The sequence below is a fragment of the Prosopis cineraria genome, unplaced genomic scaffold (genome assembly GCF_029017545.1).
Source record: "Prosopis cineraria cultivar Desert tree isolate PC_DT_omini unplaced genomic scaffold, ASM2901754v1 PC1, whole genome shotgun sequence".
Taxonomy (NCBI): domain Eukaryota; kingdom Viridiplantae; phylum Streptophyta; class Magnoliopsida; order Fabales; family Fabaceae; genus Prosopis; species Prosopis cineraria.
Genome location: NW_026555332.1, coordinates 56,535,592 through 56,549,098, shown reverse-complemented (window position 1 = coordinate 56,549,098; position 13,507 = coordinate 56,535,592). Strand labels below are relative to the sequence as shown.

Sequence of the window (13,507 nt, the reverse complement as noted above, 5' to 3'; positions counted from 1 at the left end):
TAATACTATTAAGTATAATTTTTAACTCCTCTTTTAATTATCAATAAACATTAATAATCTAAAAATCAAATTTTAAACTAATTTCTATTATCAAAATTTTCTTTTTATTTTATAAATTCGTACCTAAAATACCCAAAAATTAAAAATTAAGTCTCTAGCTTAGAATCATAATCCTATAACCATAATAATTCATTTCTCATCCCAAATAATCATCTAAACCTCAATAAATCAACATATATTTTCAGATCTAGTTTAGAATTTGATCCATAAGCCATAAATTCAAAGATCATTAACAAATTTATACTCTAGAACATTTATTATACTACTGACAACCTCAAAAACCATATTTATTCAACATAAATTCATCCCTCTTTCAGATCTTAAATTTTCTACCACTACAAACTCAGAAACTAAAGAAGAAGGATGACTAAGAAAAATTTTTAGAACACTTACTTAGTCTTGAAAAGCTTAAAATCACACCCTAAATATCCTATTAAAAACTCTTACCTTAAAATTTAGATATTTCGCACCGGTGACTCGCGTTCTCTCCGCCTCAGCTCGCGCGCAAGGAATGAAGAAATGAAGGAACAGGTGAGTTTTTATAAAAATTCAGTGGGTCCCACATTTTTTTTAATTATTTTCTCTCTCTTCTTCTTCTTTTCTTTTTATTATTATTTTATTATTGTTACTGTTGAGGCGGCGGACGAAGCAAATTCGTTTTCTTCTTCTTCTTCCTTTCTTTTCCTTTCTTTCTTTTTATTATTATAATAATAATAATTTAATAATATTTTATTTTTTTTTATTATTATTATTTATTATTATTTTTTTATTTTTTTTATTTTATTTTTTTTTTGCATACCTTTTTTTTTATAATAATAATTTAATAATACTTTTTAAAATTTTTATTAACCCAAATTAACTATTAAAATTTAAATTGGGATGTTACAATTCTCCCCTCCTTTTAGAAATTTTGTCCTCAAAATTTAAAATTAATAACTATTAACTACTCACTTAATCAAAAAGACGAGGATAATCACGTCGCATACTGTCCTCGGTCTCCCACGTAACATCACCTGGAGTTGTGCTCTTCCAGATTACTTTAACCAATCTAATGGTCTTATTTCTTAATTGCTTGTCCTTATAATCCATAATCCTTTCTGGTTCAGCTCTGAATGTCAAATTCTCCCTGAGTTCAATTTCCTCGGGTTCAATTATATGGGAAGGATCTGGTTGATACTTTTTCAGTTGTGACACATGGAATACGTTGTGTATTCCAGCAATTTGGGGTGGTAATGCTACTTGGTACGCTACTGGTCCAACTCGTTTTAAGATCTCAAAAGGCCCCATAAACCTTGGTGTCAACTTCTTAGCCTTAATAGCTCTTCCAACACCAGTTACTGGAGAGATTTTCAAAAATACATGGTCACCTACTTCAAACTCAAGCGGTCTTCTCCTCTTATCCGCATAACTCTTTTGTCTACTTTGAGCTGTGAGTAATTTTTGCTTGATTAAAGCAATCTTTTGGGTAGTCTCATCAACAATGTCTGGCCCCAAAACAGTTCTCTCACTTAATTCTGTCCAACACAGTGGCGATCTACATTTTCTTCCATACAATGCCTCATAAGGTGCCATCTGAATGCTAGAATGAAAACTATTATTGTAGGCAAATTCAGCTAATGGCAAGTGACTATCCCAATTACCTCTAAGCTCAATGGCACACGCTCTTAACATGTCTTCAAGAGTTTGTATGGTTCGTTCCGTTTGCCCATCGGTCTGGGGGTGGTAAGCGTGCTAAAACTCAGACGAGTACCCATGGCTTCCTGTAATGACTTCCAAAAGTTTGATGTGAATCTCGGATCACGATCAGATACAATATTTGTCGGCACTCCATGCAATCTCACCACTTCTCTTATGTAGATTTCAGTTAATTTTTCGAGAGAATACTTGATATTAGTAGCCAGAAAATGAGCTGATTTGGTGAGTCGATCTACGATTACCCATATAGTGTCATGACCAGAAGATGTTCTAGGCAATCCTGTAATGAAGTCCATAGAAATGCTGTCCCATTTCCACTCTGGAATATCAAGAGACTGTAGCATCCCGGCTGGTTTCTGATGCTCAATTTTGACTTTCTGACAAGTCAAACAACGAGTTACATGTTCAGTTACATCTCTCTTCATCCTTGGCCACCACCAACCACGTCTTAAGTCATGATACATCTTAGTTGCTCCTGGGTGAATGGTATATTTACTCTGATGAGCCTCCTCAAGTAAGATATTTTTCAATCGAGTATCATTAGGCACACACACTCTACCTTTATATCTTACGACATCATCATCGGTCACATCAAAATGTTCAGCCTTTCCAGCCCCAATCTCTACCCTAATCTTATTCAAATAATCGTCCTTCTGCTGCGAAATTCTGATTTCTTCCCAAAAATTATTCTCAAATTCAGTAATATGTAGAGCAGCCAAACGATTTTCGACTACTTCTACATTTACTGCATGAAAACTACTCCATAATTCATGTTCTCTGACCATCATGTGAGCAGTATGTACAAGCTTCCTGCTCAGAGCGTCGGCGACTACGTTAGCTTTCCCTGGATGATACTTCAACTCAAAGTCATAATCCTTCAAAAACTCAATCCATCTGCGCTGTCTCATGTTGAGCTCCTTTTGATCAAACAAATATTTTAAACTTTTATGATCACTGAAGACCTCAAAAGAAGAACCATAAAGATAGTGCCTCCAAATCTTCAAGGCAAATACCACAGCAGCAAGCTCCAAGTCATGAGTAGGGTAATTTTCCTCATGAGGTCTCAACTGTCGAGAGGCATAAGCCACTACTCGATCCTCCTGCATCAATACACAACCTAAACCTTTCTTAGAAGCATCAGTATACAAGGTATAAGGAGCAGTTGGAACAGGTAAGGTGAGCACCGGTGTGGTGGTCAACCTCTTTTTCAGTTCCTGGAAGGCAACTTCACACTCGTTCGTCCAAATAAATGGAGCATCTTTCCTGGTCAACTTAGTCAAGGGCATTGCAATTTGTGAAAAACCCTTAATGAAACGACGATAGTAGCCTGCAAGACCCAAGAAACTCCTAATCTCTGTCACACTTCGAGGTTGCTCCCATTTCATCACTGCATCTATCTTACTAGGGTCCACTGCTACCCCTTCTTCTGAAACAACATGGCCTAAGAATTTAACTTCTTTAAGCCAAAAATCACATTTGCTCAACTTGGCATAGAGCTTGTGCTCTCTTAATATCTCCAAAACAATTTTAAGATGTCTAGCATGGTCCACCTCATCTCGAGAATAAATAAGTATGTCATCAATAAAGACTACAACAAATTCATCGAGATAAGGCCTGAAGATTCGATTCATATAATCCATGAAGACAGCTGGGGCATTTGTTAACCCAAACGGCATCACTAGGAACTCATAGTGCCCATATCTAGTCCTAAAAGCAGTTTTAGGGATATCCTCTGCTCTAACCCTCAATTGATGATACCCTGATCTTAGATCAATCTTAGAAAACACCGCTGAATTGACTAATTGGTCTAACAAATCATCAATTCGAGGTAAGGGGTACTTATTCTTGATGGTTACCTTATTCAATTGTCTATAATCAATACACAATCTAAGGCTTCCATCTTTCTTTTTCACAAACAGTACCGGTGACCCCCATGGTGATACACTCGGTCTGATAAACCCCTTCTCTAACAACTCTTCAATTTGTCTCTTCAACTCAGCTAACTCCGATGGAGACATCCTATAGGGTGCCTTAGAAATAGGCCCCGTACCAGGTACGAGTTCAATCGAGAACTCAACCTCTCGTTCTGGAGGCAAACCGATCACTTCAGTAGGAAAGACGTCAGGGAATTCTCTCACTACTGGAATCTGATCTACACCTTCTTCAATCTCTGCCTTGATTGAGAAGAAAATCATAAAAGCTTGACAGCCCTTTCTTATACACTGTTCTACTTGAGCTGCAGACAACAACATAGGACTTTGGGACTCTACAGGGGTTACAGTAAGAGCTGAGAGTGACACACTCTTTTTCTGACAATCAAGTACAGCTCCATTTGCAGACAACCAATCCATCCCCACAATAACATCAATCCCAGACAAAGACAAACAAATGAGGTCTATGGTGGTCTTTCGACCCTCATACTCAACCTCTACATTTAGACATGCCTTAGCAGTCCTTACAGTCAAACCAGCAGGAGTAGAAATCTTCACATCAAAAGGTAAGGTACACACAGGCAATTTACATCTTTTCATACATTCATCAGACACAAAAGAGTGTGTAGCACCCGAATCAAACAAAGCACAAACATCATTATCAAGGATTCGGATTATACCTCGGATAGCATTAGGGTTATTAGCAGCCTCTGGCCCAGAGAGGGCATACACTCGTGCTGGTACTGTAGGTCTCTGATCATTACCCCTATTTTGGTTTTGATAGCAGAATCTAGCAATATGACCAGGCTTCTGACAGATGTAACAAACCCAACAATCACCAGAATGAAACTTCCCACACTTACTGCATGCTTGATTACTAGCAGCACTAGGAGTAGGATTAAAGGTAGCTGGGCTCCTATAGGACCCTTGACTTCCACTCTGATTCCCTCTGTAGCTCTGGCCCTTATGATAGTAGCCCTTCTTCTTCTGATTTCTAAAACCTCCAAAGATTTGACTGCTCCTCTTCTCTACTCCACCAATGGGTCGGGTGTGGATAGGGGGCTTCCCATGAGGTTCTTTCCTCCTCTCTCTATCAGCTTCTAATCTAGCCTCTCTCTTCCTCCGAGAAACTATTCGAAGCTTATTGCACATCTCACTGAATGTCTTGATCTCAAAAGGGGCTAACTGTTCCCTTAGATCAGGCCTCGCCTTCTCTAGTAATCGTTCAGCCATCCACTCCGTGTCTTCATGTTTCTGGAGGTAAGTAGAGTATTTAGATAATTCTGAGAATTGTTCAATAAATTCATCCTCATCTAAATCACCCTGGCGGAATGCATGAAACTCAGCCTCCTTTTCTGCTCTCAGTGCAGTAGGAAAATAATTCTCGAACAATATGGCTTTAAAATCTTCCCAAGTAAGAGAGGAATCATCCTTCGGTCCTGATGTTTCCCACCATTTCTTAGCACTCTTCTGTAGTAGGAATATTGCCAGCTGCACCTTTTGATTAGAAGTGCACACAACCATACGAAAAATACTCTCCAATTGATCTATCCATTCTTCAACCACCGCCGGCTTAAGATTTCCATCGAAAGTAGGAGGATTAAACTTACGAAAAGTACTCCAGATCTTTGTGATCGTGGATGTCTGTTGCTCAGAGTGGAGACTCACATTCTTCGGACTAGTCTCATGGTGAGAATAGGAAGGTAAGCCTTCATCAGCAGATTGGCTCGCATTGAATACCTTGGTATGGCTTCCTTCTTGTTGGCCATTTCCCTCTCGGTTGTCATTCTCCTTATATTGTCTTAAAGCGGCCAATTCTTCTTCTTGTCTCTTCATGCGGTCACTAAGATTATATAGTAGATCCATCATTTGCCTCATGGTTGGCTCATCCTGCCTTAGTTGTGACTGTATGGGCTCGCCCTGCCCAATTTGTTGCTGTGTGGGCTCCGGTTGTGGCAGTGAAGGTATGTCATTTCCTATTGGCTCTATAGAATCACCGACAATTTCGCCACCTCTCCTAGTTTTGGACACCATCTCTCCCCTCCTAAAGGATGGAAGTCACATAATTAAATTAACACTAATCTCAAGACAAGAAAAATAATGGAGAAGTATTATGATTTACTAATGTATATTGCCAATAAACTAGGTTAATGTATAACAATTTCATAATTTATAAGAATTGGAAACATGTAGCTCTGATACCAAAATTTGTAACACACCAAAATTTTTTTTTTTAAATAATTTAACTCAACCATAGTTGGGTTACAGCCACCCAACACATTTTTATATCAATAATTTCAATATAAAATATTTTATAATTGGCTTCAACTCACACACTATAACATTTCAGATAAATTTTTACCTCCCACATGCCATTAGGCTAAATCACATTTGTCCATCCTTATACTCCCAACAAGTAAACTAAATCACATTTGTCCATCCTTATACTCCCAACAAGTAAAATAAGCAATTTAATCAATTTTCAACACAAGCCAGTTATTTGACCTTATAATCATGCCATTTTAACCAATCCAAAGTAAACCAAATATTAAAATTACAGTCATCCAAATTGTACCAAAAATAGAAATAGTTTGAAAGGCATGATTACATTTATATATTCATATAATTGACAATAAACAAAAAGCCCTAATATTGGCAATATAACACATTATAAATCATAAATTAAATACCCAAAAGAGACAGTGGATCTATACCACTAAGCCTCTGGGACTCCTCCACGTGTCACTCGTGGCTCTTCTCCTGAAAATTGTTAACCACATAATGAGACTCAAAAGTCCCAGTAACCAAAGCCAATTTATGATAGTGTATACAAACAGTTAAGTGTGTGCTTACTAAGTGAGAATTAAAAATAATATAATTCCAACAAATATAAGAAATATTATAATAAACACAAACAACCATCCTTATATCCTCGATAGCCTCACTACTAAATCCTAAATACCCGAACAAACCACCTATTGAGCTCCAATAGGGGCGTACCACGTGGCACATAATTACAACAATAATAGCAAGTCTCCCAACACCTCCCACAATAAATAAACAAATTCATAATAATATTGCACAATTATACAATATTACAAAATTCATAATTTTCTCAATAATCACCCAATTAACATGAAGTAACACTAATCATAAATTAAAAGCATGGTTACCTTGTGGCTTTTTCAATAAATTATTCCTTAAAATTTCTCTCTCTCCACAATCTTCACCAGTAATACAATCTACAAATAACATATTATTTATAAATATTAGTTTCAATTTTTGAAACTAATAAAATAATTCTAATAATAGAATTAAAAATATAACATAATTCCTAATCTCAATCTTAATACAAATCTATAGTTAATACTATTAAGTAAAATTTTTAACTCCTCTTTTAATTATCAATAAACATTAATAATCTAAAAATCAAATTTTAAACTAATTTCTATTATCAAAATTTTCTTTTTATTTTATAAATTCGTACCTAAAATACCCAAAAATTAAAAATTGAGTCTCTAGCTTAGAATCATAATCCTATAACCATAATAATTCATTTCTCATCCCAAATAATCATCTAAACCTCAATAAATCAACATATATTTTCAGATCTAGTTTAGAATTTGATCCATAAGCCATAAATTCAAAGATCATTAACAAATTTATACTCTATAACATTTATTATACTACTGACAACCTCAAAAACCATATTTATTCGACATAAATTCATCCCTCTTTCAGATCTTAAATTTTCTACCACTACAAACTCAGAAACTAAAGAAGAAGGATGACTAAGAAAAATTTTTAGAACACTTACTTAGTCTTGAAAAGCTTAAAATCACACCCTAAATATCCTATTAAAAACTCTTACCTTAAAACCCAGCACCGGTGAATTTGGCTCACAGATGCTCTCTCTGCCGAAGCTCACGCACGAAAGAAGGAATGAAGAAATGAAGGAACAGGTGAGTTTTTATAAAAATTCAGTGGGTCCCACATTTTTTTTAATTATTTTCTCTCTCTTCTTCTTCTTTTCTTTTTATTATTATTTTATTATTGTTACTGTTGAGGCGGCGGACGAAGCAAATTCGCTTTCTTCTTCTTCTTCTTCTTTTCCTTTCTTTCTTTTTATTATTATAATAATAATAATTTAATAATATTTTATTTTTTTTTATTTTTTTATTTTTTTTTTTTTTTATTTTTTTTATTTTTTTTCATACCTTTTTTTTATAATAATAATTTAATAATACTTTTCAAAATTTTTATTAACCCAAATTAACTATTAAAATTTAAATTGGGATGTTACAATTTGCATCTATGATGGAAGAGGTTGGCATGTGGTGAAAATGATGTCGCACATTTAGCTGAAGGGCCTTTGGATATGAATTGTAAATGTTGCAAGCAATTGTCTAATCATTTTTTTATGATATCTCTTATGTATGATAAAATAAAAGTATGCTTTTCATAATAATGATCTAAGATATTCTAAAAGTTTTATCATTTTTTATGAAAATATAAAGGGGCATTCTAAAAAGTTTATCATTTTTTATAAAAATATCAATGAACATTCTAAAAACATTAACAAATATTTAAGGTTGTTAGGAAAGAAGGAAATTTTGATTTTTTTTCATTTTATTTTATGTCACAAATGACCTTATATTTGAAAAGTTTGAAGTTTCTCCTCACAATTAAATTTGTGATAAGGTCTTATTGACAGTTTTTTTCTACAAACAACATTCTATATTTACAAGAAAAAAAACAACGTTAAGCATTAGTTCAACATAGTTCATCCAAGCCAAAAAAAAAAAAACAGTTCAACAAAAAAGGTAATCTTTGTTATTAAAAAAAAAATACAAGAGACCGAGGCGAGGAAGATAAAGAAGATAAGAGAAATAAATTGAAACAAAATAAAGAGGAACTCTTGTGCACTTCATCAAACATGCAGTAACTTAATATATATTCATTATTTTATAGGCATCAAACCCTTAAATTTTATAACAAGGATTACAATATAGAATAAATCAACATAATAGTAAAATATATAACATTTGGGTGTTATATGTATTAATCACGAAAACTCTCAAGATGGTATTTATGTTGCAGGTTATTTAATTTTAATTAAAAAATAATAAAAGATAACTTTTGAAGGATTATATACATTCACAATTATATTACAATCTCAAGTTTATGCATATTAAACACAGTAAATAATAAATTTTACTATAGTAACAATTGACTCGATCAATACCCCAACGGATTTATATTTTATTAGGTAACTACCAGGTAATTTCATTTTCATGTTTTAAAATATAAAATATAAATACATATAACACATAATGGCCCTCGCCCAAGAGATTCCCTCCACGCCATCCAGCAGACGTTCAGGCGTTCAACTTCAACACATCCCCTTGGTGATATATTAATATAAGATTTAAGTTTTAAAAAACAGTAGAACCTTTGCAAAACTGAATTAATATTTCTGCAAAGTATGGCAAGGAAAAAGCATCTTTGATCTATTACACGAAACAATATATCTGACATAAAGACAAAACTGGTAAAAAATATTTGACCGAAAAAATATTGATGATATATTAATATCAATGTATTACTACATTTCAGACCCAGAACGTACTACTACATTTAATAACTAATAATAAGCTACATTATTCATTCTTAAAAAAAAAAAAAAAAAAAACAGTGTAGACCGCAGGAAAGCCTCCAGAGCTTTCTTATCAGTATTTCTTGACAACGTGATAGTTAGAGGAAATCGGGGGAAGACAACGCTAATCTTTGGATGAACTTGGGAAATGGAGGACGATGAGGCCAGGCGCGTGCTGGGCTTCGCCCCCAATTCACGCCCCACGCCTTCTGAGGTACCTTAATTTTCATCCCTCTTCTTCTTTTTCTCCAACAATTTCAGTGCTGGGTCTTGACTAGGTAATTCATAAAACTTTTGGGTCTGGGTTCTTTTTTAGCGACTGCGAAATCGAATTTACTCCCTAATGAACTGAATTTCAAATTCCAAGTTCTAGTCATTTTTCATTTGAGTTTCGTTTTCAGTTAGGGCTGTGTAATATGACGATCGTGAGTGTAGTGTTTTGTCCTAGTCTTGCGTCTCGCATAAAAGCAGATGTTCTGTAGGTTGATGCTGGTTTTCTAATTTGACGCTAGTTATTGATTAGGTTAAAGCAGCTTACAAAAAGAAGATATGGGAGTCTCATCCTGACCTATTTCCAGCCCATGAAAAGCCTCAGGCAGAGTCCAGATTCAAACTGGTGAGCTACATATATGAATTGTCATAACTCTTGGCGTTGCATATCCACGTGGATGCTTCACCTTTCATATCTTATTGGAACGCACTTTAGAGTAATGTTATCCCTGCTGGCTAGTTCTAATATTTATCTGGATTTTACTTAAACAAGAAAAATCCTGGGTGTTTGATATTAGGTTTTTTAATAAACAAATGGCGAGAAAACTTTAGACCCTGTCATTTGGCGTTGAGATGTAAGAAATAGTTACTATCTTTAGTTGGGAAAAAATGATTGCAAACTCTTAAAATTTATACCTGAGTTTTTCCCTATTTCGATTTTGTGAAAATGTTACAACAGCTATTACAACAGCTATTAGTTCTAAAAGCTTAATAAATGATAGAGCACAATGGCGTCTTGCAATCCATGTAGCCGACCCCACCTAGTGGGATAAAGGCTTGTTGTTGTTGTTGTTGTTGTTACAACAGCTATGTGGAATATGGAGTTGGGACTGGTTGCTTAAAGCTGGCTTATGGCTGTAAATTATTTCAAGTCTTACTGTCTTAGCTCTAGTTTGGTTTCGCAAGATGTATTACTGGGTATTATATTTCCTCAACCTGTGTTATGAATGAAGATGATGATCATATATCTGGATTTGATATTCATGCTGGGGGCACTAGACTCTGTATGATATGATATCCAGTGATAAAAGTTTCCATTGAATGCTGTCAACATACAGAGAGTGTATTCTCTCTTATCACAGAACCTAATCCTCATTGGTCAAAGCTCATTCTCTCACTTAGCCCCTCCACACTTGTCCCATTCTGGCCATGATTTTAACTTGCATCAATTTGACTTAACTTTGTAAAAGTTGGTTTACTGGAATAGCGGAACGAATTTCCTCAGTGAGGATTTTTATACCATCTTCCATTCGAAAGTGTTGGACTTGGGCACATAAAAGTGACGGGACTCTATCCCTGTCAGCTGCTAATTGACCAACAAAGCATATAATATTTACTCATTCAAAGGAGGAGTAACTAAAAGTTTCTGTTTCACTGCAGATTTCTCAAGCTAATGCATGCCTTCTGTCTGGTAATCCTCCTGTCCACTGTATAAAAGTATCCCATGATAACATGGTTTGGAAATTCCTAAATGGACTATAGATATTACTGAAGAGTTTTAAAGGGATCAGTTGATGCATAATTTCAGAAATTAGTAAACTGTTATTTTTCTGATTTAAGGATAAAACGACATTCAATATCTGATATTTTTCCAAGCCCTGGAAACATGGAGAATAAGAGCAAACTATTTTCTGTTTCCAAATTTTGAGTTTGATTCACATTTATTATTGTTAAAATTATAAGGTTATTGGTCTTGCTGAATTTTTTCCCCAATAAAACAAGATGATAAACGAAGGTCTTTGCGTTATATTCTCTGCGTCCCCTGATTATTCTGCGCATGTCCTTGATATTAAGGGAAGGATAAGTCATTCTAGGCCTTTACACGCTTAAATTTCAATAAATGTGCTTAAGCTGCATTGTCTGACCGAGCAAATAGACATATGTTTATTTCAATATATTTTATTACTCTGATATTGTTTATGCCAGGCTTCCTGAAAATCTCACTTTTCCTGGTAATCATGGTACAATAGATGCTATATTTTTCCATTCTGATCCTTTTGTCTATTAGCTGCTGGTGTTGGTGACATTACAATGAGGTAGTTATGAGGCCAGATAAGCTGACCATGAGTTAGTCAGTCTAAGATCATGAATTAACGTTCAAGATTAACGCAAAAAAAATTAAATACATGTATGGCATATTCATAATTATTTTTTCATTTATTCCTTTCACATATAGCGTAACATCACTTTCTAATTTTATATGCTTCATATGTGTGTGTGCATGGGCGCCCTGCCGAAAGTTCTGAATACAAATCTTGTTACAGGTGGGAGAGGAGATGCTCTAAATTCAGGTAAATTTATAATCATGTTCCTCCCGGTGTACTACGCATTACTTTTTTTCCCCCCGGCCTGCTTATGTTTTGGATGCAACGCAATTGTTGTTTAGCTGAGTATTCAAGAGTTGTGAGAACTGGAGTCCCGAGGGCCAGTGGAGGCAGGAGAAATCATCCTTTAATTAAAGCACCCTTCATTTTCATTATTCTCGGTACAGTTGCACTTGGAGGCTTAAATGCTGCGAGGTGATTGACATTCTCAACCTTACAGCTGATTATTTCTCATTTTTCTTGCTTATACAATTAGAATATTGGACTGCGCAAGTGTTGATCTGTTCTGCAGGGCATACAAAAAGCAAAAGGAAGACTACCCTTCGCACAATCCATTTCTTCCTTGATGCCTTGGAATCGGGACTTGCACGTTTTTGTGTCTTTGTTGGAGGCAGAATGACTGAGGGCCTGTGCCTTGTCTTCTGAGTTCTGATCCAGGTTAATCCTTCTGATTGGGGGTATTCTTTATAATTAAAAATAATAGAATGAAAAATAATTTTAAAGATTTTTTAAATTAAAAATAAAAAACTTATTATCAAATAATTATAGTATAAGAAAATATTTTCATACCAATTACACGACGAGTCATATGATGTTTCTGTTACCAAGTTTCATTTGTTATTGTGTTATTTAATTTTTTTTCCTTCTTGTGAAACTTATCTACCAACCAGACTACCACTTTTTGTTCTTTAGAATTAAAGATCTTTTTGTATTAAAAAAATTAAATATCTTTCCTATGTATGCAATGCAGAAAACATCTGATAATTTAGGAGTGCATTATGTTGCTTCTTGAAGCTTTTTTTTTTTTTTTTTGGCCAAAAGATTTCTCGAAGCATTGGATGAGCAGCATTATATCGCCTATCTTTAAATCCATATTAACCACAAAAGGAAAGTTTAAGAAGGAGTCTTATTGGGAGAAGATGTGTTTGTTGACTTAATATTAGTTATATATTTTTGACGTATGGCATAAAATTTAACGTTTGAAAATCAAAAGTGAAGGTGTACTTTAGAGATCAAATCGATATGTATAAATCCTACTCAATTTATGCACAAAGATGGCTCTGCAGATGTAGTTTGGAGGAAATATTTAGTTCCTAAAATTATAATCAACTTCGGTTGTGGTTTTTGTAATTTTATCAAGGATTGATCTTTAAAAAGTTTCTTAATTTTAGTCAAAATTCCTACAATTACCAATATCATTTGTTACATTAGAATATATCATTATCACATTGGCAACATGTCATCTTCAAGTACCTTGATTGAAGTTAACCATAAATTTTATGAATAAATTTTTAATGAAAAAAAAAATACAATAACACTCAATTCAAGCTAACTATTTCTCTAGATATCAAAGCTATATTTTCTCTTTAAATTTCTGAAAAGGTTGGGGAGTCTAAGTTGTTTTAACTTTTAATCTCAAATATCTGTTATCTGCTTTGTAAAATTTATTTTCCTTTTTTGAAGGAAAAAAAAGAGAGAGAGAAAGGAAGATATCTCTAAAATCTTGTTTTTAAAAAATGATGCTTAAGTTTTAAAAAATTAATTTAATGACAGTTAAATTTTTAATTTTT

General features: G+C 34.2%; 1 protein-coding gene across 1 annotated transcript; it reads left to right on the top strand.

The window, feature by feature from the left end:
* Positions 1-9,365: 9,365 nt before the first annotated feature.
* On the top strand, positions 9,366-12,723 carry LOC129304410 (uncharacterized). Its single transcript, XM_054944051.1, has 6 exons — positions 9,366-9,556; positions 9,866-9,958; positions 10,993-11,023; positions 11,877-11,903; positions 11,999-12,131; positions 12,229-12,723. The coding sequence occupies exons 1-6, from the start codon at positions 9,491-9,493 to the stop codon at positions 12,281-12,283; spliced, it is 405 nt and encodes a 134-aa protein (XP_054800026.1). The 5' UTR covers positions 9,366-9,490; the 3' UTR covers positions 12,284-12,723.
* The last annotated feature ends 784 nt before the right edge of the window (positions 12,724-13,507 follow it).

Excerpts from the sequence above, each read along its gene's own strand:
- LOC129304410 (XM_054944051.1), top strand. The coding sequence starts at position 9,491 with ATGGAGGACGATGAGGCCAGGCGCGTGCTGGGCTTCGCCCCCAATTCA. Across the intron at positions 9,557-9,865 it reads CACGCCCCACGCCTTCTGAG|GTTAAAGCAGCTTACAAAAA; the intron begins GTACCTTAATTT and ends GTTATTGATTAG. Across the intron at positions 11,024-11,876 it reads TAATGCATGCCTTCTGTCTG|GTGGGAGAGGAGATGCTCTA; the intron begins GTAATCCTCCTG and ends ATCTTGTTACAG.